The 27,774-nt window shown below is 53.5% G+C and overlaps 1 protein-coding gene across 2 annotated transcripts in view; it reads left to right on the plus strand.

The window, feature by feature from the left end:
• Positions 1 to 17,658, plus strand: part of LOC111145678 (G protein-coupled receptor 107) — a 75,378-nt gene extending 57,720 nt beyond the window's left edge. Inside the window, exons 16-19 of one of the 2 annotated variants that reach the window (XM_022500772.1) lie at positions 3,060 to 3,111; positions 4,206 to 4,289; positions 5,089 to 5,207; positions 12,660 to 17,658. In XM_022500772.1, the coding sequence (XP_022356480.1) occupies positions 3,060 to 3,111; positions 4,206 to 4,289; positions 5,089 to 5,207; positions 12,660 to 12,756 (352 nt within the window). In that variant the 3' untranslated portion in view covers positions 12,757 to 17,658. The remainder of the gene's footprint in view (positions 1 to 3,059; positions 3,112 to 4,205; positions 4,290 to 5,088; positions 5,208 to 12,659) is intronic. The other variant, XM_022500773.1, reaches the window with a different exon arrangement.
• The last annotated feature ends 10,116 nt before the right edge of the window (positions 17,659 to 27,774 follow it).

A 27,774-nucleotide genomic window follows, 5' to 3' on the forward strand; every position in this document is an offset into this window, starting at 1 on the left:
ACCTCTGTCGTGACTGCTGGGTTTTGCAGATGACACAGAGCTTCCCTTACTGGGGCTGCCTTTCCTAGAGGCCGCACCACTTGTCCCCAGGTCTGTTTGTCTGTCCTCGCCCGCGTCCTGCAGTGGCACGGCATCGGTGCCGGGGCGTGGGCGCACAGGCTCATCTTTGAGGCACTTCGTGGCCTGCCTCAGCTCAGGATGTCTTACAGCAGCCTGGAGGGTGCGACATGGTGGCCCCTGGCTCCAGGGAGACATGAGATGTGGCGCCTTCCACACCCTTCCCCTCACAGTGGTCTTGGCCCTGCAGCACCCTCACCCCGTGCCTCCCTCCCTCGTCAGCCCCGAATTCTTCGCCCTGGCAGGGAGGGAGGGGACCACCAGACTTACCTAGTCTGTCCATTTCCCCCGCCAGCCTCCGAGGCGGGGTCTTCACTGATTGAGAAGGGCCTCACCACAGTTCAGACGGACCTCTGCGAGTTCCAGGCTTTGGACTGCAGTTGGGCTCTCGTTCTCGGTTCTTTCCATCCTTTCTGTGGAGAAATTGTTTTTTTTTTTTTTTTTTTTTTTTTTAAGATTTTATTTATTTATTTGTCAGAGAGAGAGAGGGAGAGAGAGCAAGCACAGGCAGACAGAATGGCAGGCAGAGGCAGAGGGAGAAGTAGGCTCCCTGATGAGCAAGGAGCCCGATGTGGGACTCGATCCCAGGATACTGGGATCATGACCTGAGCCGAAGGCAGCTGCTTAACCAACTGAGCCACCCAGGCGTCCCGAGAAATTGTTCTTGAATGTCGATGTGATCAAGGCACCCCGGCTTCGGACCCTTCAGAGGCTCCCTGGTGCCCTCGGCTCCGCCAAGGAGGATGGTCGGTGGTCTTCTGCATCGGCTCTATTTTCGGCTCTCCCTGCGGTCCAGCCCGTGCCCTGGTCCCTCCACCGTCCGGCTGCCAGCTTCCTCTTCCCCACACGCAGGGGCCTCTCAGCCCTGAGCCCTTGTATCTGCTCTTCCCGAGCGCCGTCCACTGGCCTCTCTGCTCTTTCTCCCTCCCGAGCCCCGGTCAGGCCTCTCTGAGGCACCAGCTCCTCTGGGAATCCGCTCTCTCACCCCTGGGCCCCTGGTCTAGGTCGGGAGCCCCTTTCTGGGAGCAGCCCAGCCTGCCTGGGACCTTAACATCCAGCACTAAACCGCTCACACTTCTCTCCGGCCGGCTAAGGGTGCTCGGTGTAGCCAGGGCAGGGTGTGGCAAGGATTTCAGCAAACGAAATTCAGAAGACACTTTTCAGGCATTTTTTATTACCTAACGGTGTAAGTGTTAATGTTCTTCCTTGGCGGTTCACAAAGAAGAGAACTGAGTGTTCGTGTTCAAGAACTATTTCGCTTCGGGGCGGGGGGGTGCATTTCCTTGACCACAGGAGCAGCAAATGCCCACGCGGAAAGACACACGAAAGGATACTGGTTCGTGCAGATGTGTGAAGCATTTAATCCGTGGTGGCTTAGCTTGACACAGAATTCTCAGGTTTAACCCTTGGTCCTCAGTGGAACGTCTCCTACCCCCGCCCTCAACCCCGGACCGGCAGGAGCACCTACTTGCGTTGCGCGCTCCCGTCACCCACTGGGTACCCTGTGTCCCTTGCACTGGGCGTGTAGCATCTCCCTTTCCCTGAGGGACGGCAGCCGCTGGGGGCAAAGGCCACAGCTGTCCCATCTTGGGTCGGCTGCATCCCAGAGCCTGGCCGGGGGCAGAGTGAATGGCAAGCTGGCTGTGAACCAGAGAGATCTAATTTTATTTAAAAATAACAAGACTTGGGACGCCTGGGTGGCTCAGTGGGTTAAGCGGCTGCCTTCGGCTCAGGTCATGATCCCAGCGTCCTGGGATCGAGTCCCACATCGGGCTCCTTGCTCATCAGGGAGCCTGCTTCTCCCTCTGCCTCTGCCTGCCATTCTGTCTGCCTGTGCTCGCTCTCTCTCCCTCTCTCTCTCTGACAAATAAATAAATAAAATCTTTAAAAAAAAAAAATAACAAGACTACCGGTGAAGAAAACTTTGCTGATCTGCCTGCTTTCATTTACCCTCCTCGAACGTGGCGTGCGTGAGTCGATCCCAGCTCCACACCTGGGTATCACAGCCTCTCAGCTTGGAGGGTTAGATTTGCTCTGAAAATTTTCTGATCCTCTCCTCATGGAGGCGTTCAGTTTCTCCCAGAAGGTTCTTGCACGTACTATTAGCCAATCATCACATTGAAGATTAATTTAGGATTCCAGGAATTTCTTTTGGAACCCTAAGCTTGACTGCCCCCCCACTAATCATGAGCCAGAAGAGGGGGGGAAAGGAAGAGGAACCTTCTCCACCCACGGCGCCATTCTTAAACGGAACCAGTAATTGAATGCTATTAAGCCAAATTAATTTGCCTCCTGCAGGAAGGTTTATGACTGTGAAAAGCTAGCTAATCGGGGAGGGAGCCAGGCTACCCTCTGTGGTCATCAATATTTCATGGCCATAGGCGGTGGCAGGAAGTTAGCTGTCCTGGCTCCCTGACCTTGAGCGATCCAAAGGTAGGACACAGCCAGCAGGGTTGTATTTAAAGGGCTTGTTACAAGCGCAATTTGCAAGATGCACTTGTGGGTTAATTGAATTTAGACCCTCAGCTAGTGGGATGCTCAGGGCCCCACCCCAGATTGGTCCTAGTGGGGAGCGCAGCTCTGTCAGCCACAGGGACAGAGCTGAAATGTTTACCATTGGCTTTTGGAGGCAGGGGTGGCTTGATTTTTAGTGTCTGCCCTTTTCTGTGGTGTCAGTATACCCCCCCAGCATGGCAAGTTGAAAGCTCTTGAGCCCAGAATGGGGAGATGCACTGGCTCCCATAACTCCCGGATTCTTCCTGGGTGGTGGTGGGGGGGTGATCCTTCCAAGCTGATGCTTTTCCAGAAATAGAGATGTGCCCCTGGGCAGTACTCATCTGCGTTAGACTTGGCCTCTTAACAGAGGGCACTTGAATGTCACTTGTTTTTTAAAAATGAGAAAAGAAGTTAATGTGCCTGTCATTCTGTTCTTTCTTTTCCCTAGCTGCTATTAACTTAGCAAAACTGAAACTTTTCAGACACTATTACGTCTTGGTGAGTAAAAAAAAAAAAATCTTGAATCTGTAAATAAGATCAGTTCAAGGAGTAGAACAAATGAACTTCCAAAGAACTGGCGGAAGCACGAGATGTGCTACCTTGGCCGTGCAGATTTCATTTTATCAAACCAAATTGTGTCTTTTGATCGGAGAAATTAAACAGCTGAGTCACGCCTTCTTAAACGTTAGGTTTAAATTTGGCTTTAAATACTCGGAAAAATAATACAGGCTTGATGTTTTCTTACAATAAAGGGACCCTGATCTTCTACCCCTTCACCCCTCCCCCTCCCCCAGGTGATTCCCGGTAACGGTTCTGTGCTCGTTTCTCTGGGCGCCCGTCCAAGCACAGGCCAGACAGAGCAGCCCCTTGGCTTGCTTGTTTTAGTCATTTGCAAAAATGAGAAAAAAGTCCCTATGAGCAGACACCAAAAGGCAGGAACTGCTGTAAATTATTAAGACAAAGATTATTAAGACAAAGACAAAGCTCTTCAAGAGTTTGCTTCCTGATTCCTAAAAGAAAGTTTCTGAGCCCTCTTCCATCTGTGGGTTGGACAGGTCCTTCCCTGGGCGTGGTCCCAGGGGCCGTCGAGGGGAATCCTTGCCACATCTTCCCTTACTAGAATACTCGGTGTTACTCTGGTACTCAGTACTCAGGTACGCCCTCTGGGTGTGGGCCTCTGCCGCAGAGTTGGAAGCAGTGTGGGCCCTGAGGGCTGTGTTTTGCTATCACTACTCGGAAACATGCCTCAGGGCCTGGGAAGGAAAAATCCTGTCCTTTGGGGATTGAAGTCAGTGGGTCGTGTATGTGGAAAAGGTGGAGGAAGGCGTGAGAGTTCAGAGCAGCCACACCCGATGCCTTGTCCTCCCCATGTCGGGTGGGTGGTCCCCTAGAAGTGAGGGCCAAGTCCTTTTGAGTGGGGTGGCCAGAGAAGCCGTCTCTGCCATGTTTATTAATTAGCACCTTAAGTGTCAAATGATTTTCCTCAGGGAATTCTGTCTTCTCTTTTGTTGTTCCTTTGTGACAGCAAGATGTTGGAAAGAAGCGATGCTGTCCTTTCCATGTTGATTTCATTTCTTATCCCTGCCCCATAGATCGTGTGTTACATATACTTCACCAGGATCATCGCATTCCTCCTCAAGCTTGCTGTTCCGTTCCAGTGGAAATGGCTCTACCAGGTGCGAGGCTCGGGTGTGGGGACGGCGCAGGGTGCAGGGGGAGGAGGGGGCGAGGGGGAGGGGTGTAATGTGAGGTCGCTCAGGAGGGATCAGGCAGTGGCCACTCCTGTCGCCTCTGGCCCACAACTAAGATGATCTGTTTGCCCAGGAAAGCTGCTGGATTACATGAAAAATCTGGAAGTAATTGCATTATTGATTTTAGTTTTCAATTTTACAAGACTTGGAAGAGAAAAGCCTCAGGCAGAGAGTGTGAGCCTCGCCCTGGATAATTAAAACGCAATGAGTCGTGGTTTTTTCCTTCAGTTATGGGGCTCAGGAAAGCTCAGAATCCAGAACGCCCTTCTTTACCCACGAGTATTTCAGTAACACAGTGTCTTTGCCGTAGACTCGAGCTCGTTGACTCCTAGGGGAAGCCACCGAATGATCTAGAGCCTGTTGCCTTTCTTGTTCTCGCCGGGACGTGTAGTCGGCACTCGGTGCTGCACCAGTTCCGGGCGGAGGGCACAGCAATGAGACTTCCTTGAGGCGCCCGCTTGGTGCTGAGGGCACTACGGGAAACGTGGGGCTAGAAGGGGCTCTTAAAAGATTCTGGTGAAGACTGATTAAAGCCTGGGGTCTTAACCGTCATCCCTGGGCAGAATGCTCCTAGCTGAGGCTCTGACCCACCTCGTGAGGGGACCCTACCCCAGCTCTGCCCTGACCTTTGGTTGGGGGGCGAGTACTGCACCAGTTTTAGTTCCACTGCTTTCAGAAGAACAGCCTTGCTAATCCATTTTTCGGGGTGGGTTTTAATTCGCAGCTCCTGGACGAAATGGCCACGCTGGTATTCTTTGTTCTAACGGGCTGTAAATTCCGTCCGGCTTCAGATAACCCCTACCTACAGCTTTCTCAGGAGGATGACCTGGAAATGGAATCCGTGTAAGCAATCTCCCCTCGTGTCCCTCCTCCTTCGGCCCCCGGACCCCGCCAGACAGCACGGTGGGAGTTGGAGTCGGAGCGGCTTCTCCCTGCGTTCCGTTGCTCCCGAGGTGTTAACTCTATATTTAGCAGAAGGAAATGGACACTTGAGCCGCAGGCTGTCTTACTCAGTTTGAAGTTCAGTGTCTGCCAAGATTGCTCCGCCTTTGCAGGGGAAGTGGAACCAGCCCTCCGATTAAGCATCCCCCAGCGTCGTTGGCACCTGCTTCCAGTGAGCCGGTGGTGAGAACTTGGGCATCCGCTTGGCCCGTTCAGCCCTCTCGGGGATGGGCAGCCCCGCTTCCTGTTGGCCCCCAGCCTCCGGGAGCTGATGTCTAAAAACGTGATCATCTGAGTCGTCTCTGGGTCTGCTGCTTGTCCGCAGGCTCCTCTGGCACCAGATAACGAAATGGTTTTCACAGCAGGCACAGCGACTTGACCTCTGTGCGAGCGTTCAAGCCGGCTTTTCTGAGTCACAGGGCAAGTGACTTTAGGGTCCTGTTTTCCGGGAAAGGGCACTCATTATCTAGAAAAGAAATAGTGATGGAGAGTTGGCTTGTTTACTGATGGACTGTGGTAGGCCAGTTTGTTGTGTTTGATGATTAGCCTAAGGCGGAGTTTCAGGTGTGCTGCCTCCCAGCTGGGTAGGTGGCCCTTTGACTTGTCCCAATTCAAAAGCTGAGCCTCTGGCCCCTGCTGGGCTGTCGCAGCATAGGACAGCTCTCTGTGCTCAGCCCCACCACAGGAACAGTCAATGGAAGGCAGCTCCCACCGATGGGCCCCAGACAACAGCTCTCAGTACAGAAGAACAAATACCAGAGGGGAAGGCAGTAGAGCCGCCAGGTGTGCCTTTTCTAGAAGCAGCAGAATCTGAGCCAGTAACTTGGTTGGAGGAGCTCAAGTGAGAGGCAGTGGTGTAAGCAGCCGCGGGCCGGCTGTTTGTCTGTCCCCGGCTGTTTGTCCGTCCCCGGCTGTTTGTCCGTCCCCGGCTGTTTGTCCATCCCGGCTGTTTGTCCGTCCCCGGCTGTGTTTGTCCGTCCCCGGCTGTGTTTGTCCGTCCCCGCCCCTCCGCAGGGCTTCCCGGGGTAGCAGCTAGAAGCCGACTGGCTGGGTCATTTGATGTTCTCCAGCAGTGTAGGTGTTCGCGCCCGTGTGCTTTCCATCGGCCGCCGCGCCAGAAGCGCAGAGGCGACGTGCAGGTATTCTTGTCTCGTGGCAGAATTTTTTAAAATTTTGTTTTGTTTTTTCATTTCTTGCTGGCGATACGTGGTAACTGTTTTAGCAGGAGGGTCTTTGTGTGCTCGGATCAGGGCAGGGAAGCGGGGAAGTGGTCAGACAGACCGCGAGTGCCGCGGAGACTGGAGGGCGTGTGTCCTTCGTTCTGCCAGGCTGGGGGGAGAGCGGAATGTTACGGGTCACCCAGTGTTCGCCTCCGCTTACGCTCCTGTTGGAAGGGAGAAGCGCTGCGATGACACCGTGTTTTCTGTGGCTCAGTGTCAGCCGTCCCGGGACAGCGAGGGAGCTGCTCTTCAGTGGCGGAAAAGCTGAGTATATCCCAGTATATTCACCACAGGTGAAGGCTTTGTTTAGTGGGGGGTGCGGTTTCCACGGAGCACCAGTCCTGCTTAGCCTATGAGAAAGAAGTTGGGGGACACGTGGGTGGCTCACTGCGTTAAGCATCTGCCTTCTGCTCAGGTCCTGGGTCCTGGGATCGATCCCCACATTGGGCTCGCTGCTCAGCAGAGAGCCTGCTTCTGCCTCTGTCTCTGCCTGCTGTTCTGCCTACTTGTGTTCTCTCTCTCTCTGTGTCAAATAAATAAAATCTTTAAAAAGAAAAAAAAGAAGTTGGGCAGCGGACTGAGGCCATATGCCTTTAAGTCAGCAGGGAAATTGTTCTGGGGCTTCTCTCTGGCTGAGAGAAAGTTCTGTGGATTAACAAGCTGTGTCTGAGCAGAACAGGCCGAGGTGGAGACTCCAGCCCTCAGCCTGCCGTCCACGCTGACCTGCGGGTGAGCGTGAGGGCTGATGGCAGCTCCTCGGGGACGCCACTGCACCCCAGGCTATCCCCCCTCTCTCCTGCTTGGAGGTGCTGTTCCTGGATGGCACCTCTTAAATTTTCCAGAAATAACTCAAGCCAGAGGCAAGCAGAGCCATTATTTGTGTTTTCTAAGAAGACAGGAGCTCTCTGTTGTCCCCTGTGAAGGGTGTTTCTTGGCGAAAGGAGCTCCTTCTGATCCTTGCCACAGAGCATATATCCCCGGCTCTTTGTGGAAAGGAATATTCCTTAGGCCTCTCACGCCCCAAAACAAATCCTCTTCCTAACGAGACCAACCCATCAGCGGCCCATGAACGCTGAGCTGGGCCGCTCACTGCCCTTATTGATTGATTTTCTGGGTAGTTTCTCTTCTACGTGTTTTCATTCCCTTTCTCTGAAGTCGGTGCATTTGGGAGGCATCTTGCCAGGTGAGCCCAGGATGGGCCGGGCTCCTCCTGGGGGTAGAGCGATCCCCCCTTCCTCTGGCCCCAGCCTGCCCGAGGTCCGTGCAGCTGCCACCCCCCAGCCCGACCTGGCTTGTCCCGCGGGGCCCGCAGAGTGAAGGTGTGGCCTGACGTACCCGACTTCCCGTCATTTTCTGGTTTTCTTTCTGTAATGACTCTCCTTGGGCTAAAGCTTGCAAAGGCTTACCCATTTTGGTAAGAGAATTTATCACTAAAAGGTCAGCAAATTAAAAAGTAAATATTGGGTGCAGTTTTGGTGATCAGACCTGGTTAGCCGCCTCCTGTGCTAGGCATGTCCTTGGAGATCTGAATTCTTTTCTGCTATCTTGAGATGTCAGACTGGGAAGAAATACTTGGTGTGGGTTCCAGGGCCGGGAAGTTGCCTCTCTGAGGTGCCCAATCCAGAACGCTGGCCTCATGGTTGCCAGGAACCTTTTTTCTGCTGCGCTGCCTTCATTCAAGTGGACGGCCAACAAAAGGGGAGACAGCAATTAGAGACGAATAGAATTGTTTCTCACCCCAGGCCTTTCCACATTTCAAGTCCAGAAAACACTTTTCAACTGGGTTATACTTTACCGTTTGGTTTGGTTACAGAAACAGATGCTTCCAGGGGCCACTCAGGCCCCAGATCACAGCGTGGTGCAGGAGGAAGAGGGATGGGTGCCCGAAGCTTCCCTTCTTATGGTGCCTGTGTGCAGTAGGCCCGTTCGGTCGCAAGCACAGATCGTCAGGGTTCTGCCAGGAAAGGAAGGGTCACCTTTTAGATGGAGGAGGGAAGCGGGAGGCAGCACTGGGTCCGTCTACTCTCCAGCTCCGTTACACTTCCCTGCTCCTTCTCTCTGTCCTGCACACACTCTCCCGTAGGTGCCGTCCTAAAGTCAGCAGCAGTCACAAGGGCTTCCCTGAGCAGGCACTGGAGGCGGGACAGCCTCTGCCGGGAGCGGGCTCTGGGCTTGGTGGCCGGAGGGGCCTTCCTGGCACTGGTCACTGGGTCCATGTGGGCCCCACGGTGAGTGGCCCGGTCAGCCCCGTAGGCAGTTTGGAGCACCAGCCAGTGCAGCAGCCCGGCCCCCGGGGAGCTTGCGGGCCCTCTGGGGAACAGTGGGATGGATGCAGCCAGCCTCGGGGCCCGCCGTGCAGCCAGGGGTGCGCCTGGCGCCAGGAGCGAGGGCATCTCGGCCGCCGGGGCGAGGAGGAGCTAGTCAGGCAGAGAAGGGCTGAGCAGAGCGAGAAGGACAGGCCCGCCCTCTCTGGCCTGGTCGTCCCCAGCTGGCGAGTGAGGGTGGGTGGCTGCGTCCCCAGAGTTTGTGTTAGACCGGGAGTCGCAGCCGCCACTGCCTACCCGGAGCTCGGAGAGCCCCTTCCCGCCCTGGGTGTAGGGTCTCTGAGAGCCCCTGCTCGCACGGTGGCTTTTCTGCCGTTGTCCCCCTTCAGCATTTTCCCCCCAGAGAGGGACACGCAGGGAGGTGCCCGCGGAGCTTTGAGGTCGCCAGAGGCCCTCGCATTCCCGCCTGCCAGGCTGTCGCTGGCTCCTGTCTCACCGCGGCGGCATCGGGACAGCGGTCGGCAGCAGCCGGCGGGCTGGTCTGCGGCACTTGGGCGCCACGTGTCATGGCCACTTGCCCGCGGCCTGCTGGGACCCGGGATGCAGAGGCCGCCCAGCATCACTGCCTTCCCGAGTCGCGCTCCGCTTCCATTCGCCTCGCCCGCTTCCTGCTCCCGTGACCTCCCTCTGTGCTGACAGCTCCCCACTTCCACCGACCGTGGGGGCTTCTCCCTCTTCTCGTGGGGAGGGCTCGCCCAAGCCCGAGGTCGTCCCCGACGTCTCCCCTCTGACACCGCCCCACCCCCGGCCCCCCCGCTCCAGCCACTTGCTTCCTCTGAGCTCTAGGTCCTTCTAGCCACCTGCTCACCGGTACCCAAGCTTGTGTCCCCTGCGCTCCCCGCGGGCGCAGCCGTCCACCACTCGCCAGCAGCAGCACGTGGCCGTTGCCCTAAACACCTCCCTCTTCTCGGGCCACGTGGAGTGAGTGGCCATTTCTTGGGGACCCAATGTCGCGTCTCCTCTCCCCCTTTGCCCCAGCGCCCTGCCTTCCTACAGCCGATGTCCTCACCCCGGTCTTCCTCCCTCCCTGTCCGGTCTCTTGGCTCCCAGAATCACTTGTGGAGTGTTTTTGAAGGAGAGTCCCTGGTCCCTCCCCTGGAGACTTAATTCTCAATGTTGAGGCTCAGGTACCTCTGTCCTTTTTTAAGTCCCCAGGGCATCCTGCCTGAGCCAGGACTGAGAACTCCCGTGTAAGGGTCAAGTCCTGTTGCCGTGACAAGGCAGACAAGGCCCTCCACGGCCCTGCCCCGCCTGCCCTTGACCCTCCCGCCACTTGCCTTTGCCAACAGCTGCTTCATACTCCCTGACCAGGCAGGGAGCTTTCTTTTGTTTCTTGCATGCTTTTTGCCCTTTACATTTCTTTTGTTCAGAAGCTCCCTAGCCACCACACACACACACACACACACACACACCCCACCCCCCCACCCCCCTCACCCCACCCCCGTCTTGCCGCTAATCCTCCTTCCATACAGGCTTCGTACAGGCTTCGAAGCCGCCCCCAGCCCCAGGCAGGGGTGATTCTCCCCACCCCGAGCCCTCGTCCTGCCTGCTCAGAGCTCTCCTGTCTGCTTCCAGCAGCTTTGTGTGTTGCCCTGGGAGACTGTCTTCTGCTGGGCTGCGGGCGCCCCAAGAGCCCCGATTCCTGTCCCTTTCTGTCCCAGCCCAAGGCTGGCATGACAGAGCGAGCCTTGTTTTCTCAGTTGGCCCACCAGCTGGAAAGCAGTGTTTTGTTGGGGAAAGACAGGCAGCAGGTGTGTCTCCCAGGCCGCAGCCCGAGCCCCACTCGGGTCCGACAAACAGGCTGTTCTCAGCCCCAGCTGTGTGGAAGCCTTGTCCTGTCCAGGAGGGGCCGCAGCCCGACAGCAGCTGCTGTCACCGCAAGTGACTCTCAGAGACTCGAGGGTGCATTTCTTCCCTGATCTCACGCGCTTGGAGAAGCTGTGCTGGAGCTGGAAAGGCTTCTGGGCCTACAGCTGTTCCCCCTGCATATCCCAGTCCAGTGACAACCCCGAGAGGACAAGACCTGGGTGCATGCCTGCGGCCTGGGAGAGGTGCACCCTTCCTGGAGGGCTCAGGCCCTGGCCGCGCCAGGTGACAGGAAGTGGTGCCGGGTCACATGGCGAAGGGGGTGCTTTCCTTTGCTGGGGACCGTGTTTACACTCGCAGCATCTGTAGGATCCCCCAGATCCCCTAAGAGCCACGTCTGGGCAGACCACCTTGTCCTGACTTGCCAGAAGTACAGCCAGCCCCCGGGTCTGAAGGACTCCTGTCTGGGAGAAGTCCCAGCTCTGGGGAGGACTGGCTGGCTTTGGGGCCTGGTCACAGCAGCAACACGGTGGCAGGAATGAAAGGAGAAATAAAGGGGGAAATATTTTCCTTACCCCATAAAATCACTTATTTGCCTTTAGGTCCAACTGGACAGCCTCTAGGTGTGTGCCTTGTAGGGCTACTGAATTACCATTTGTCGGTGAAAGGATTCAGTAGCTGGTGGGGGGTTAAGGAGAGTCCTCAGAGAGATCTACTGAGTTGAGTGATGGAATTTATTTTACTGTTTCAGAAATTCCTGTAGGTCCATCATGGGGTACATAGGTGCCTCGTTTTCTCAAGTACTTAGGTAGATGCTGGTGGGTGTGTTTGTTACTTGTTTTTAATTCTGTTTGTTAGAACAGTTTCAGGTTCACAGCAAACTGGACAGGAGGGACAGAGATTTCCCAGGTGCCCCTTGTCTCCACCGCTGTAGCCGCCTGTGTTACCAGCAGCACCTCCAGGATGGTAGGCACATTTGTTACAGTCGATGGACCTACACTCACCCGTCCTTATCGCCCACAGTCCGTAACTTACCTCCGGGCTCACTCTTGGTGATGTGTGTTCGGTGGCTTTGGACGAATGTGTCACGTCATGTGTCTATAGTACACACCCACCCAGAGCAGTTTCCCCATCCTGCAACTGCTCTGAGCCCTGCCTGCAGGGCGGAGCTCAGTCTCTCTGCCTGGCGTCTTCTGCTGCAAAGAAACCCAGAGCCTTCGTAGGTCCTGTCCAGCTCACAGCTGGTGAGGCAAGAGTTTGTCTTCTCCTGCACTCCACCTTCCCGAGGGATGTTGTGACTCACTGTCTGGAAAGGGCTGCTCTGCTCGGCTCTGCACATTCTCTGAAGCCGGCCTTCTGCCCTCTCTGATCTACACATTCAGTATAGGGTTCCGTGGGACCTCCTTAGTGCCGGGCACCAACAGAGGCAAGGCCCCTGTCCCCGGTCCCAGAGAGGAGGCCCAGCCACGTGCTCCCGGACAGCCATGCAGAGACGAGGGCCTGGGTCTATTTCTGAGGGTCAGAGAATCTTTGCGCCAGAAGGTTCCTCCAAACCTGTGGTTCTGTCCCATGACTCTCAGAATGACTACCCCTGCTGAGCTTTCTTTTCAGAAGGTTAGGGCACAGGCGGTGGTCTCGTAATCACAGTCACGTAGCCAGGTAGCAGTAGAATTGGTGGAGGCCACGACGGAAAGCGAGGACCGGATCAATGTTGATTGTAGTAGTAACAGCCGGTGTTGTTGACAAGATGCTCTGGAGAATTGCATTTTCCCCTGATCACAGTTCTGGGAAGCGGGAACCGTTTCTCATACTTAGAAGGGGGAGAGCAGGCGTCTTGGCGGGGTTACGCAGCTAGCCAGGAGCGGGGTTGGGACCGGAACCCGGGTCTGTCTGATTCCAGAGCCAAGACATGTAGCCCCTCCGCTGTGCCGTGGTGACAGTGGCCTTTCACTTAAAGACCGAGATTTTCCCAATTGTTGTGTTTTGTTTTTCTCTTCATTCAGAGTGACGACATCAGGGGTGATGGAGAACATGAAGAAAGTCAAGAAGGTGACCAACGGCTCGGTGGAACCCCAGGGCGACTGGGAGGGCACCGCGTGACGGAGCAGCCTCAGGGCTGGGACTGTCCAAGAGAACCTCTAATTTATTAATCGTCCTAGTGGTGAGCAGGAGCACTTGGCGCCTCCCGACAGTGACAGCACAGAGCACGCGGCTGGGAACAAAGTGCCACGGAAACCTAATTCTCTACTCTCTTTTATGGAAACTGGATCTGTGGCTGGTTATGGGCAGCTAGAATTCTCCTTCAGGTGGGAATGGTGGGGAGGACGTGTAGACAGGAGGAGGATAAGAGGAAGACTTTGTTTGTAGTTTCTATTTCTTTCTTTTTCTTAATTGGGAACTCTCCAGAAAGACGCAGTTGTGCCCCCCAGTGTGTGGCAGCAGGGAGAGGAGTGTTGGTGGACGGGGAGGGAGGGCAGCGGCGCGAGGCTGGGGCCAGTCCCGGCTCGGGAATGAGGCCGCAGGAAATGAGCAGGGGCTGAGGCAGGATACAGGGACTTAGAAGAGAGACGGAACTCACCGTGGCATCTTTGGTTCACAAAAATGAACGAAATTAGGTTATTTTAGAAGGCAACGTCAAAACCCAGTTTAGTGTACAGAGCTTGCCGCAGGGTTCCTGGCCCAGAGTGTTGCCCCAGACCTTGACCCCAGACTCTTTGTGACCAGGAACCAGCAGCTCCAGAGGCCCGGCCATCTTCTTCCCAGAAGGGCTGTGTCATCTGGGGGCCAAGCGTCCCTGTCAGAGTCACGGCTCCGGAACCATGGTGGGAAGTGCTTTTCTTGATTGAAGCGGATGTGGTGGTGTCTAACGGATGGACAGAAGTGTACGTTTAAGCTCAGAAAGCGTTATCCAGTAGGATTCCCTCAAACATCTGGCTCCCCTGACTGCCCAGAGCAGGTCCACCTCTTCCTTCTCTCGCTGTGGCTGTGTCTGTTTCGTGTAATCAAAATATGGGGAGAAACAGGAAGGAGTTTTCCTTAAAGGAGCAGCTGGGGGCAGACAAGGTAGTGTTTAAGCAGATATTTAAGTACAAGCAAAAATCATCATCACTAAAAAGTTTTTCCTATAAACCAGGTAGGTTTTCTGGCAGGAATGAAACAGACCTCGTCCCCATCTCCCCGGACCATGCCTGCCAGGAGAGCAGGTGTGTTGAACAGCTTTTCTCTCTGGGGCTGGGGAATGGCGAGCTCTTTCTCGGAGACTCAGCAGAGCGCCCTTCCAAACTCTCCGAGCCTGGAGAGGAGCACGGGCAGCTGCCTCAGGGGAGCAGTGGTACAGCTGGTAGTGAAGTCCTTTGGATGGTGGGATGAGCTCAGAAGGTCCACTGTGGCCCCGGGGTGGAGGTGGGCGGTAATCCCCCACCAGAGTGATGGTGGCCCAGACCTGAGCCCAGAGGCTGAACCGTGGTCTTGTTGGAAACGTTTCCAAGGGTGCCAAGAGCCTGCACCTGTGGGCCTGGGGCTGGGGGTGGACAGCCATCTCTGGAGGTGGTTTTCTCCCCTCCCTGGCTTGAAAGCGTCCTTCAGAAACTGCAGAATTCGGGGGATGGCCCTCAGCTCCCCAGGTTCACCAACTAAAGAGTCTGTCCTCAATTGTCCTTCTCCTGTCCTCTTTGTTCCGGACGAAGGGAGCAGGAAAACGTCCTCTTCATGCACTTTGCTTAGCCTTCGGTGTTCTGCGCAGCCCTTCCTGCACAAAGGCTCCATCCTGGCTGGGCATGGGGTGTGAGCTGGAATCTTCTGTCTTCTGAGGCCGCTGCTGCTCGCCTCGCTGCAGATTTGAGGGCAGGAATCATATGTCTCCCCAGTTTGAGGAGCAAGGAAATTTGCCCTAAGTATTTATTTAAGGGACCGCTTCTTTGTCTTTCTGTCTTCCTTCCTTCCTTCCGTTTTCTTCGATGGGGGCTACGTGATCGGGGAAGGAGGTCTCAGGGAGGACGGGAATATTAAGACTGTTTTCCTGGTGTAAACACAGTCCCGGTACTTCCAAAATGTGTCTCATACTGTGATCAAACCCCGCTCGGTGCTCCCCTCAGAGGGACGCCTTTGCCGTTCGTCCTGCGAGCAGATATTCTTGACTGGTCCCTAGACTTCTTGGTAAGACCCAGAAGTGTGATGAACCCCCCACCCCGGAAAGGGTCCCTGTGGAGGTGTCCTCGATCCACTTGCTGGAAGCCAGGGAGCGAAGGAGCCCGGGAGGAGGAGAACGCGTTGGGGCAGCTCTGACCTGACTGCCCTCCCCGAGCTGGCCGTGGCTCCCACCTTCCTCTGCCAGAGCCTCGAGCCTCGGTAGCCATGCGAGGTCGGGAGCCAGAGCGTCGGGCTCCTGGTGCCACACGTGCGCCTCAGGGCTCAGGCGCACAGCGGCTGAGGGGCCTCAGGATGGCCGCGACCCTTCTGAATGGGAGGGTGCAGGCCAGATGAGGTCATGATGTAGGAGTAAACGCTAACGAGTCTGCCCAAGTCCTGTATTGTAACCGGCAGGAGGTTCGAAGTGAGGCCCAGTGATCAAGAAAAGTCAAAACCCCAGCCCCAGTTTGGGAAAACTGGTTTTCCCACATTTGTACAGGTTGTTAGAGCTCTCCTTCCTGTTCTGTAAAAACGTCTCTCCGGTGTCCATCATCTGGGCGCTGTGACCTGCCCTCAGCTCTCCTCCCGAGCAGAGATGACTGCGGGGGTCCGAAGCCAGCTGGTCGCCCCGGTCCTTCCAGCAGCCCACGTGGTGCATCGGGAGGCAGAGCTCCTGCAGCTGAACCAGCGTTTTGGGGCCCGGGCAGGAAGGCTCGGGTGCGCGTCCGAGAGCGATGGGCAGTATTTATAGCTTCACCTTGTGCTCCTGCTCCCCATTTCTGCTTCTGCAGGGTTGCCCTGCATCCTTTGAGAAAGCTGCTCTGGACCGCCCGGGCGGCTGGCTGCCAGCTTTGAGGAAGGAAAGGGTCTGTTGTCCCGTAATAAAGTGTCTATGTTTTGCTAGAAAATTACTACTTAGCAGGAACAACCATCGATCTCTTCATCCTGGCTTCTAACAGTGGCCAAAGACGCCATCAGCCTGTTTCTTAGGTTCCTTGATGCTTTAAAATTTCAGTAGCCACGTGTCGAACCTGCTGACTCACAGGAGGTGCTTACTCCAGTGTGAAAGATGGCTTCCCCTATCATAGCCTGCGTCAGTTCCGTTTTCTTCCAAGAAATCACTTTGGAGTAAAACGTCCAGGCATGGTTTCTCCCGGACACATCTGGGCAGCCCCGCAGCACTGCCTCTTCGTGCTCCGAGTGCCTGTCCTGGCGCGCTTGCTGACCCTGCGTTGTGAGCTCCACGGGATGGCTGCTCCCTCTTGTTCCACTACCTGCCTCCCCCAGCCGCTCCTCCTCCCCCCTCCTCCTCTCCCTCCTCCTCCTGCTCCTCCTTAGCCCACGGCTATCGATTGCACATGGGCTCCGTCTGGGACTGGGGGCTGAAGGCTTGGTGCACTGCAGCATTTTCTCCCGGTAGCCGTGTGACAGATGTACTTTCTAAGCCAAGGAGAATTTTCTCGAGAGTGTACATACTGATGCTGCACGTTGCGCCTTGGGCCCTCGCACACCAGTGTGTTCTGGTTTAATACTTAAGAGACTGTTACCAGGAGCCAGTCCTTATGGACCAAGAAGAGTGTGAAAGATCCCCATTTGACTTGCCAGTGGCATCCTGGCCACCTCCCACAGCCGGAGGCATCTTCTCCCCAGGAAGGCTCTTAGAACATTAGAGGGTCTGATGAAGGGGTTAGCACTGCTCCCTGCACTCCGTGGGACAGCGGGACCATTCCTGCTGACCCGCTGCTGGATCTCAAGGGAAGCCCATCCCAGCCCCCTCCTTGCCCCACACTCCACAATCACCCCCTTTGCTTTCCTCTGACCCACCCTGGTCTTCTAACAGATTGAGAATGTGCTTGGTCTCCAGTGCCCGTGGCTGTTACCTGTCTCTCCCATTCAGGATTCAGTCAGTAAATGAGAAGCTTCCCCACTAAAGAATTTAGGCTTTGACTTGGTACTTCTTGGTATGCCAAGAAGGCATTCATCTGGAACACACCATATGTTCCAAAAGATTGCTCTTGACTCCAGGTTTCTTCCTCCAGGGTGCTTGGGGCCCACCTGAGTTGATGCTAATACTTGTCCTACCTGCAGTGTGGTTATCGATCAGTGAACTGAACACTCCAGCTCTCCCCGGGGGCTATGCTCTACCCTGTACCCACTTTGGATAGCTTATTCTTGAAAAATGTTTCTCGGTGTCTCTCTGTTAGGGCGTGGGACATGCGCATCCCCCGAGCCCCTGTGTGAGGAAGGCAGCCCGGCCGAGAGAGGGACTAGGTGGTGTGGGAGCCAGGATCTGGTTGTGTCGCACAGGGACTGTTGGAATTCTGGGGGTAGGAAGTCTGCAGGCAGGCCGTTGGGGAAGAAGGAGTTCTGGACAAATTAAGGGTTGAAGTGAGACAGAAAAGCTCACTCAGTTCAAGACAGCTCATTCTAGGGCCATTTTTGAGGTTGTGCAGTGGACAGCCAAATCAGATGGGGGTGGGGGGCAGCAGGGCAGCCTTCTTAGCATTTCGGATACTTACTACAAAAGGATCCCCAAATCCCGGCCAAACGGGGGCGGGGGCAGTTCTTGGCGCCTTAAGCAGCTTTTCCCACCATAAATTGGATTTGCCTGGTCATGTGACCTCAAAAGAAGTCAGACACATTTAATCCAGAAATAAGTTTCATTTGGGGGAGAAAATGTCTGTAAATATCATTTGCTTTCCACGTTAGATTGGGATGCAGGAGTTTTCAGTATTTCTTTTTTTTTTTTTTTAACATTAATGATCACTGAAGAGTATTTATGTAAACATGTACTGGGTGGGGCTTCCAATCAGGGTGAGGTATGGGCTGGATTCTCTCGCTGTGATGCAGACATGTAAAATAAAGATTCTCTGACGGAAATGGATGTTTGTAATCCTGTAGGGAGTCACCGACTCCGGGCTGCTGTCTCTCTTCCTCCTGCTCGTCATTTTTCCCTTTGTGATCCTTGTTCATTAAATTAGTTAACTGCCTCCCACCTGCTGGCACTGACAGCAGTGACTCCTACTAGAGACGTTCAGCTGCACCCCCAGGGGCTTGGTTCTGGAACAGACTGGAAATCCCCTGTGGTTTCCTGGTGCCCTGCCTCCATGGGGCAGGCAGGCGCCTTCCAGGGGAGGACCTGCCTGCCCGCTGCGGCAGCTAGAGGGGAGGGGACAGTGCGGCCTGGGGGTGACGCCCTCGCTGGCCCAGAATCCCGAGCTCTGCCCTCTGACACTGCTTCTCAAGCAGGCCGCGATCCCATAAGAATCACAGAAATCCAAGACTTCAGACTCAGAGCCTTTTTCGAAGTCATGCAATCCCAAACCTCTTATTTTACTACGAATGTTTTGAACTGAGGTGTAACTTCCAGACCATCAAGTTCACTCTCTAAGTGCACAGTCGGATGAGTTTGGACAGATGTGTACATAGTTCTGTGGCCGCCGCCATAATCGGGGCGAAGCATTTCCAACCCCCATGAGGTTCCCCCGTGCCCCTCCTCAGCCAGAACCACCCCCTCCCCGGAACGGCCACACCCCTGCTCCGATCACCACCTGGCAGCTCGGCCTCTTCTGGAGCTTACATCCCTCCTGTCTGGCTTCTTCCACGAGGCGGACTGTTCTGTGGTTTACCCATCCAGTGCTCCGGCTTTAAAGCTACAGAAACTGGGGCTAGAGGTTATGCCCCTCCCCAGGACTGCTGTGGGGTGGTGAGGATTCTGTCCTCATTGGTCATGGTCTAGACATTCAGGGGTGGGGGGTGAGGGATGGGGGTTTAGAAGCCATGTTATTTGGCCTAGATTTCCCAGGGCGTGGCCGGGCTTTACCCCCAGCGCCCATTCCTGACTCTCTGGGGGCTTTGGGTTACCAACGGTGTCTGGAATCGTGAGTAGGATGGGCTTCTAATGGGGGATCCCAGGAGTCAGATGGGGCTCTCAGGGTGAGAGATGCTGGGGCAGCCAAGAGAAGGCATGAAAAGGACCTTCGGGACCCCTGATCCCATGCTTCTCAACACTTGCGCAAGCACCAGCCCTTTGGAGGGCCTGGAGTCTCCCACGGGACCTGGGAAGTGGCACTGCTCGCAAGCTTCCGGGTGATGCGGCCTTGGCCCGTCCCAGATCACACTTAGAGAGCCACCCACGTGAGCCCGCCGGCCCCTGCTGGAGACTCGCCTCCGTCACGCAGCTGCACGGGTCCGAGCAGCCCTCACACGAGCTCCGGCTGGAGCCACCACGGTGAGCATTGAGGGGTGCTAGCAGGGGCTGGGGGTGCCGGCTAGACGCTCCCTCAGATCAATACTGGCTTCCTCCTCCGTAGCCAGGCGAGGGCTTCCTCAGCCAGAAGGCAGCCTTCTAGGCCTGAAGCCAGCCATGGGGCCTGCACTCAGGACCTGGGCTCGCATCGGGAAGGCCAGCGCCGGGGCACCTGACCGCAGCTCACTCGCCTGCTCTCCCTGTTCTGATGAGACGCAGAGCAGGCGAAGTCGGGAGCCCAGCCTAGAGCTGCCCCCTGCCTTCCAGGCCCAGGAGCCTGGTGGGGCCTCCCAGTGCCCCCACAGCCCCCTTCCCTGCTGTGGCTGCCTGTGGCTGTCCGCCTTCCCCGGGAATCCGGCAGGCTGGCAGATGGATAGCTGCACGTGCCCTCCAGCTACGGAACGACGAGGCCACTGAGAGCTGTAAGAAAAATGCTTCCTTCTTCCTGCAGACCTGCTGCTTCTGCCAGGCCACATTCGGGAGAATTCGCAGAGCCCCTGGGCATTAGCCCGGTCCCCATCTGGAGGGATGCTGGCTCGGCTGTCTGGGGACCAGAGTTTAAGGGTATGGGATGACGAGCTCCAGTTGGCAGGGGAATGCCGACCTTCGTGAGATGAGGAAGCTGCTTGTTAGAGCAGACCTGCAGGGACTGAGCCTAAGGCGCCCCGGTCACTCGGGGTGAAAGTAGTTCTCCGCACGCACACTTGTGTTTGTGGGAGATCCGAGGGGAGCCTAGTGTCGGCGGTGCATGGGGGAAGCATGGGCGGCTGGGAGCCATGCCACCACTTTCTCCTGCCCCCACCCCCCCAACCCCCGTTTAACAGCTCCTTCGGCTTTCCCATTCAAAATCATTCAAAATCAAACCACCCCAATCCCCCTAACCAGCAGCAGCCCCCCACCCCCGCTCCTAGGCCAAACCGCTCCAGTGTGCTTCACCTCGATGTTCACCTCACTGCAGCCCGCTTGCCATTGGCCACCAAAGTCACCTGCAACCTCCGGAGCTCCGTTACTATGTGTGGGACTTGACAGACTCTTCCCCTCCCTGACGGACCCTCAGCTCCCACCGCGCCTTGCAGAGCGTCAGCTCCTGGCCTTGCACACTGGCCAGTTAGACCTCCTGCCAGCTCCCTCTTCCCTCCAGCCGTGTGGCCCGGGTCTTAGTGATGGACTCCTCGGCAGCGTCCCAGCTCCCACCCTGGCAGCCTCCTCCGTTCCCCTTCTTGCTGGGCCCAGACTGTTATTTCCTGCCTGGAGCTGTTCTGAGCCCCTGGTGGCTTATCCAGCTGCTTCCTGGGCTGTTTTAAAGGCACGTCAAAGCCATGCTTTCAGAATGAGCTCACCACGCCTCCTCCCCAGTCCTGTAAGTGTGATCCAGGCCAAAAACCTGGGCCTTGCCTTCGATGTTTCCCTATCCCCTGTACCATCCCAGGGCACCCACCTCTCTCCCCACGGCCACTGCCCAAGCTGGCCGCCCTTACCCTCGCCTGGATTACACCACCAGCCACCGCCTTCCAGCCGGCCTGGCCTCCAGTTTTGCCCTGCTTCCAGAATTTTGCCATGCCTTAGCCCGGGGAGCTTTTAAAAGTGTCTGCCTACCGTGTTACAGCATAGAGACACCGAAGCAAGCAACGAGGATAGAAAATCAATATAGAAAAATAAGCCACATTTCTATACACTTGTAGTGAACAATCCCAAAATGAAATTAAAACAGTTCCATTTACAGTAGCATCAAAAAGAGTAAAATACTTAGGAATACATTTAACAGTAGTGCAAAACTTGGGGCACCTGGGTGGCTCCATTGGTTAAGCATCTGCCTTTAGCTCAGGTCATGATCTCAGGGTCCTGGGGTTGAACCCCACATTGGATTCCCTGCCCAGTGGGGAATCTGCTTCCCCCTCTCCCTCTGCCCTCTCCCCGCCATGCTCTCTCTCAAATAAATAAAATCTTTAAATAAATAAAAAGAAGTGCAAAACTTGGACTCTGAAAGCTGAAACATTGAAAGAAATTAAAGGAGATCCAAATACATGGAAAGCTATCCCATATTCATGGATCAGAAGACAATATTAAAACCATAATACTCCCAAATTAATCTATAAATTCAGTACAGTTCCTACCAAAATAAGGCCTGACTTCTTTGCAAAAATTCACAAGCTGATTCTGAGATTCATTTGCAAAGACAAAGGCTCCAGAATAGCCAAAATCATCTTTTTTTTTTTTTTTTTTTTTTAAGGGAGAGAGAAGGGGAAGGGACAGAGGGAGAGGAAGAGACAATCTTCCGCAGACTTTGCTGAGCATGGAGCCCCACGTGGGGCTTGATCTCACGATCCTGAGATCATGACCTGAGCTGAAACCAACAGTTGGATGCTTAACCGATTTTGCCACCCAGGTGCCCCTCAATTTCAAAACTTATCACAAAGCTGTAGTAATCAAGAGAATGTGTGGTACTGATGGAAGTATAGCTGTATATAAATCAATGAAATAGAAGTGAAGTCCAAGAATAGACCCTCACATTCATGGTCAATTGATACTTGGCAAGGGTGCCAAAACAACTCAGTGGGGAAAGAACCATCTTTTTATTCAACCAGTGGTGCAGGGGCAACTGGACATCCACATGCAAAAGGTAAATGTGTAGCCCGACCTCACACCATATACTAAAATTACCTCAAAATGGATCATCCACCTAAAACTATAAAACTCTTAGAAGGAAGTGGGTGAGTTTTCATTATCTTGTATTTTGGCAAGGCTTTTTAGATATGACACCAAAGCCTAAAGAACAAAGGAGGCAAATAAATAAACTGGAGTTTTTTTTAATTGTATTTTTTTTAATTCACTTTTTTAAGGTTTCATTTATTTATTTGCGGGAGAGAGAGTGAAAGAGATCATGAGAGGGGAGAGGGTCAGATGGAGAAGCAGACTCCATGAGCGGGGAACCCGATGCGGGACTTGATCCCAGGACTCCAAGATCATGACCTGAGTCGAAGGCAGTTGCTTAACCATTGAGCCCCCCAGGCATCCAAATAAACTGGACTTGATCACAGTTAAAGCTTATGTGCTTCAAGGACACATCAACAAAGTGAAAAGACAGCCCAGTTGCTTGCAAATCATGTATCTGATAAGGGTCTCAATTCTAGAATATGTAAAGATCTACAACTCACTAAAAAGATATCCCATTTTAAAAATGGGCAACAGATCTGAGTAAGCATTTCACTTAGCATCATACTTTCAGGGTTCATCCATGTTGTAACGTGTGTGAGAATTTCATTTCTTTTTAAAGCTGAATGCTATCTCATTGTATGTATGGATCGCATTTTGTTTGTTCACCCATCCACTGATGGACACCTAGATTGCTTCCACTTTTTGGTGTGAATAATGCTGCTGTGAACATGAGCATACAAATATCTGTCCATGTGTCTGCTTTCAGAATTGGAATTGCTGGATCATATGATAGTTTTGTGTTTAATTTTTTGAGCAACATGATACCATTTTCCACAGCAGCTGTACCATTTTACATCCCCACCAGCAGTGAGTGCACAGGGTTCCAATTTCTCCACAAGGCTGCTTGTTATTATTATTATTATTATTATTATTATTATTTTAAATTATTATTATTTTTATTTTTTATCATAGCCATCCAAATGGCTGTGATTTGGTATCTTATTGTGGTCTTTTTTTTTTTTTTTTTTTAAAGATTTTATTTATTTATTTGACAGAGAGAAATCACAAGTAGGCAGAGAGGCAGGCAGAGAGAGAGGAGGAAGCAGGCTCCCCGTTGAGCAGAAAGCCCGATGTGGGGCTTGAACCCAGGACCTGGGATCATGACCTGAGCCGAAGGCAGCGGCTTAACCCACTGAGCCACCCAGGCGCCCCTCTTATTGTGGTCTTGACTTGAATTTCCCTAATGACCAGTAATGTTCAACATCTTTTTGCATGCTTATTGGCCATCTATATGTGTTCTTCGGAGAAATAAATATTCAAAGACTTGGCCCATTTTTAGTTTAGCTTGGTTTTAATTATGGCAAAATATATGTAACATAAAATTTACAATCTTAACAATTTTTAACTGTGGAATTCAGTACAATTGCATTGTACAGCCAATCTTTAGAACTTTTCATCTTGCAAAACTGATACTCTATACCCATTAATCAACAACTCACCATTTTCCCCCATCCCCCCCACAACCCCTGGAACCACCATTCTACTTCCTGGCTCTATGAATTTGACATCTCTAGGTACATTGTATAAATAGAATCCTATAGCATTTGTCTTTTTGGACGTATATTTCACTCAACATGATGTCCTCGAGGTTCGCTTTGCCCATTTTTGAACTGTTGTTGTTGTTGTTATTGTTGTGGTTGAGTTTTAGAAGTTCTTTATATATAGTGGATATTAATCCCCTATCAGATATATGATTTGTAAATATTTTCTCCCACTCAGTGGGTTGATGTTCATTCTTGATAGTTTCTTTAACGCACAAAAATTTTTAATTGTGATGAAGTCTAATTTATTTATTTTTCCTTGTATTGCCTGTGCTTTTGATATCATGAAGAAGAAATCACTGTCAAATCCACTGCCATGAAGCTGTTCCTCTGTTTTCTTCTAATAGTTTTATAATTCCAGCTTCTAGGTTAGAGCTTTGGTTTATTTTCAGTTAATTTTTGTATTTAGTGTGAGACAGGGTCCAACCTCATTCTTTTGCATGTGGAGATTCACTTTTCCACGTTCCTTGGAAGCAAGAAAAGGACCCTCCTTTCCCCTACCAGATGGTCTTGGCATCTCAATAGGCAGCCAGCAAGTACAAGAAAAGATACTCAACCTCATTACTCATCAGGGAAATGTAAGTCAGAATTAGTGAGAATACTGATTCATTGCCACTGGCATGGCTATAAAAAAAGACATTATAACAACTGGTTGGTGAGGATGTGGAGCAGTTGGAGCCCTCACACACCGCTGATGGGCATGCAAAATAATGCTTTGGAAAAATCTGGCAGTTTCTCCAAAGATGAAGCATAGTCATCATGTGACCCAGCAATTCCATTCCTAGGTACACAGTCAAGAAATGCAAACAGATGTCCACACAAACACTTGTCTACAGACGTCCCTAGCAGCATCATTCCTGAGAGCCATATAGTAGAAAGCACCCAAATGTCCATCACTGATGAATGCACAAAGTGATCTACCCAAACAAAGGACGTAAAAAGGAATGAAGGACTGACACCTGCTACAACAGGGATGGACCTTGACAGCATTTTACAGCAGACGTAAGCAAAGATAAGCCAGCTGCAAAAGGCCGCCATTTACATAATATGTCTACAGTAGAAAAGTCTGTAGAGGCAGAAAGTAGATTGGTGGGTGCTGGGTGAGCACAAGGTGTCTTTCTCGAAGCGGTGAAAATGCCTTTGTGGTGGGAGTTGTACAACTCTACATAAATACTAAAAACCATTAAATGTGCACTTTATTTTTTTTTTTTTTTTAAAGATTTTATTTATTTATTTGTCAGAGAGAGAGAGAGAGAGAGCGAGCACAGGCAGACAGAGTGGCAGGCAGAGGCAGAGGGAGAAGCAGGCTCCCCACAGAACAAGGAGCCCGATGTGGGACTCGATCCCAGGACGCTGGGATCATGACCTGAGCCGAAGGCAGCTGCTTAACCAACTGAGCCACCCAGGCGTCCCTAAATGTGCACTTTAAATGGGTGAATTGTATGTGAAATGTATCACACAAAACTGTTAAAAAAAAAAATACAGTGATCCAAGCTGAGAGATGTCTGGCAACACAGAGCCTGGAGCCCTGACCCTGGCTAGGTCAAGAAGAGCTGCAGGGAGGAAGTACCATTCTGCGTAGGATGAATTAACCTGATGAAGCGGGTGGTGGACAGGGGTTCAGGCAGGGGGAACAGTATGTGCTAAGGCCAGTGATGAGAGACAGCCTGGCATATCTGGACAAATCCAGCAGAGCTGGAACCATGAGTGGGAAGTGGGAAGCCAAGAGAAGAGACTAGAGAAGCAGGCATGGCTACATCAGGATGCCCTCTGCAAGAGCTTGGACTTGCCCCTGAAGATAGGAGGAAGGCACTGGAAGCTTTAACAGGAAAGTAACATGGTCAGATGGCTCTGTGATGGGCACACTGATAACCACAGCACAAAGGAGTGATGTGGGGGACATGTCTCGGCTGCCTCTCTGGCTTTCATCCCCCCCTTCTCTATCCCAGATGCAACCTCTGATTTATCAGGATTCTGGTTTGGGTGAAAGTGACCCCACATTCCTGGCTCCAGACTTGAGCCCTGATTGGTTTATTTTTATTATTTTTTAGAGAGAGAGTAGGGGTTGGGGTGGGTGGAGGAAGGGCAGAGGGAGAGGGAGAGAATTATAAGCAGATTCCATGCTGAGCGCAGAGCCCAATGTGGGGCTGATCTCATGACCCTGAGACCATGACCTGAGCCAAAATCAAGAGTCAGATGCTCAACCAACTGATCCACCCGGGGGGCCCATAGCCCTGCCCCTCCCACATTGATTGGCTTGAGAACAGACAAATGACCGCCTTCAGGCCATCTGGTCCAAAGAGATGCCACCTTGGAGTCTCAGTTGGCGGGGTGGGAGGACTTGGGTCACTTTCAGCCAAGAAGTGAACCCCTGGAAGCCGTAAGCGGCTGCCTGTGGCCCAGCTGGAGAGCGTTGGTCGGAATAGGCCCCGACACTGAGGAAGCAGAGCCAGAAACAGAGAGAGGAAATCCTGAAGCCTGGATCAAGCCTTGCCTGAAAGCAGACACTGCTGGTCTCTGTGTTACATGAGTCGCTTCAGCCAGTTTAGGTCATGTTTTCTGTTACTACAAAGCTTGATGAGAGGGATACACAAGGCTCAGGGAGCCCTGAGGGCCCTTTGCAGTCTCCCTGGATGGTCCCAGAGGACTGCCCGCAAAATGTGGGGGCAGAATTCTGAAAAATGAGAAGGAAGTAATTAGCAAAGTAAGTGGAAGGGCTGTCGTGGAGAGGAAGGGATGATTTATATGGTGTCTTTCCTGAGAATCTGCTAGTGATATTCATTCATCACCAATGCCGGAAGACAGGCGTGCAGCCAGGTGGGATTTCAGTAGTCTGGCGGGAGGGGGTTTGTGGGGGGACCCTGACCCCAGACCCACACTGAGCACAAGAAGGGCCCTGACAAGCCATCCAAGGTGAGGCCCAAGGGCACAAGCCTAGGTGAGCTGTCTCCTGGGCTGAGTCCTTTCCACACCGCTCAGGGTAGGACTAGAAGCAGCAAAGCTTCCAGGGCTGAGCCTGGGAAAAGCTGATTTTGCTGTTTTTGAGAAAAACTTCATTAATCCCATCTGGAATTCAGGCACACTTCTTCCCTGTCCCCCCCTGCCTCCCAACTTTACCTGTGGGCGTCTGGCTGCGGCTCTGGCCTTTTCACTGTCAAGGCCCTCATAAAACACATCCATGGGTGGCCTCATTGATTTTCAACCATGTTTTACCTCCACATAATGAGTCTCTCCAGGCCCCTGAGAATTACTCTTAACTCGGATCAACTGGCTCCCGAGCCAGGGTCATTCAGACAGAATAATTAACACGGCTCTATTTACTTCTCCGGAGGCGCTTGCTGGGAAACGTGGATGAGCAGCAAAACGGGAGAATCCAGGGCCACTCGGGCAGTAAGGGGCCTCGTTCCAGCAGGGTTGCCCCCCCCCACCCCCATGGCCTGTGCTGGCTCCCACAGCCTCCCAGGCTCAGGGTCAAACCCTGTCTTCAGAGACAAGGTGGAGACAACCAAGAAACGGGGTGTTTGCGGCTTGGCTACACCCAAGCCGTCAGCCCATGTAGAAGGACCCCAAGTTGCACCTACTCTCCACGGAGGCTCCCCCGGGGGGCGGGGGGGCCTTGCAGTTAGCTCAGCCTTGGCAGGTTTCCTTCAAGCCAGGAAGCCTCGCTGAGAACTGCAAGGAGCAGGAGGGGCTGGGCGGGGACGCCCAGGGAGATGGGGGCCGAGCCCAGGAAAGACGCTTCTGGAACTTCCCCTCCAAACTCAGCCCTGTGTCCCCACCTACCAGTGGAAATTTCCCTACATCCTAATTTACAACGTTCCCAGAAACCACATGAAGCCTCGGTCTGAGCTCCAGCAGTGCGCTGGTCTTGGGGGGGTGGGGGGAAGGAATCCTGCGCCGGCATGGATTTTCCTGGGCTGGGGAAGTGGGGTGCTCAGCCTGGCCCTGTGTTAATGACACCCCAAGGCCACTGAAAACAAAGGCTTTAAAGATCCACCACAAATGATGGCTGTCCACTGTTTGCTGGACCCCAGGAAGGGGGCTGTCGGTCTGTGTCTGCAAAACATTGGGAGGTGAACAGGAGGTGAGCAGTGCCCACCCCAAGCTCCCCCAGAGCTGTTTGGAGGTAGGGGTTATGGGGAGTTCACTCATCCACACAACAGTGAGTACTTGGTATCGCTGAATCCTGTGGCCCTGCGTCCTGCCAGCGTCGGCGGACCGTGCAACCAAGCAGGCCTCTGCTGAGCGCACGTGTCTTCATACCCTGGCGCCAGGATGTCTGTGCGCCACAGAGTGAGCCCCCAGGCTGGGGAGTCAGACAGACCTCCCTTGAATCCCTATGGCCCGTCCGCAGCTGTGTGCCCAGGCTCAGTGGCTCAACCTCTCTGGGCCTTGCTGCCTAATTCTAAGGATCCTGCAAAGGCTCAGGGGCCCACGCATGGGAAGCACTTGGTGCGTTGTTAGGCACCCTGCAAGGGCATGGTG

The sequence above is a fragment of the Enhydra lutris genome, unplaced genomic scaffold, assembly GCF_002288905.1.
Source record: "Enhydra lutris kenyoni isolate GAN:26980312 unplaced genomic scaffold, ASM228890v2 scaffoldscaffold13, whole genome shotgun sequence".
Classification (NCBI taxonomy): Eukaryota; Metazoa; Chordata; class Mammalia; order Carnivora; family Mustelidae; genus Enhydra; species Enhydra lutris.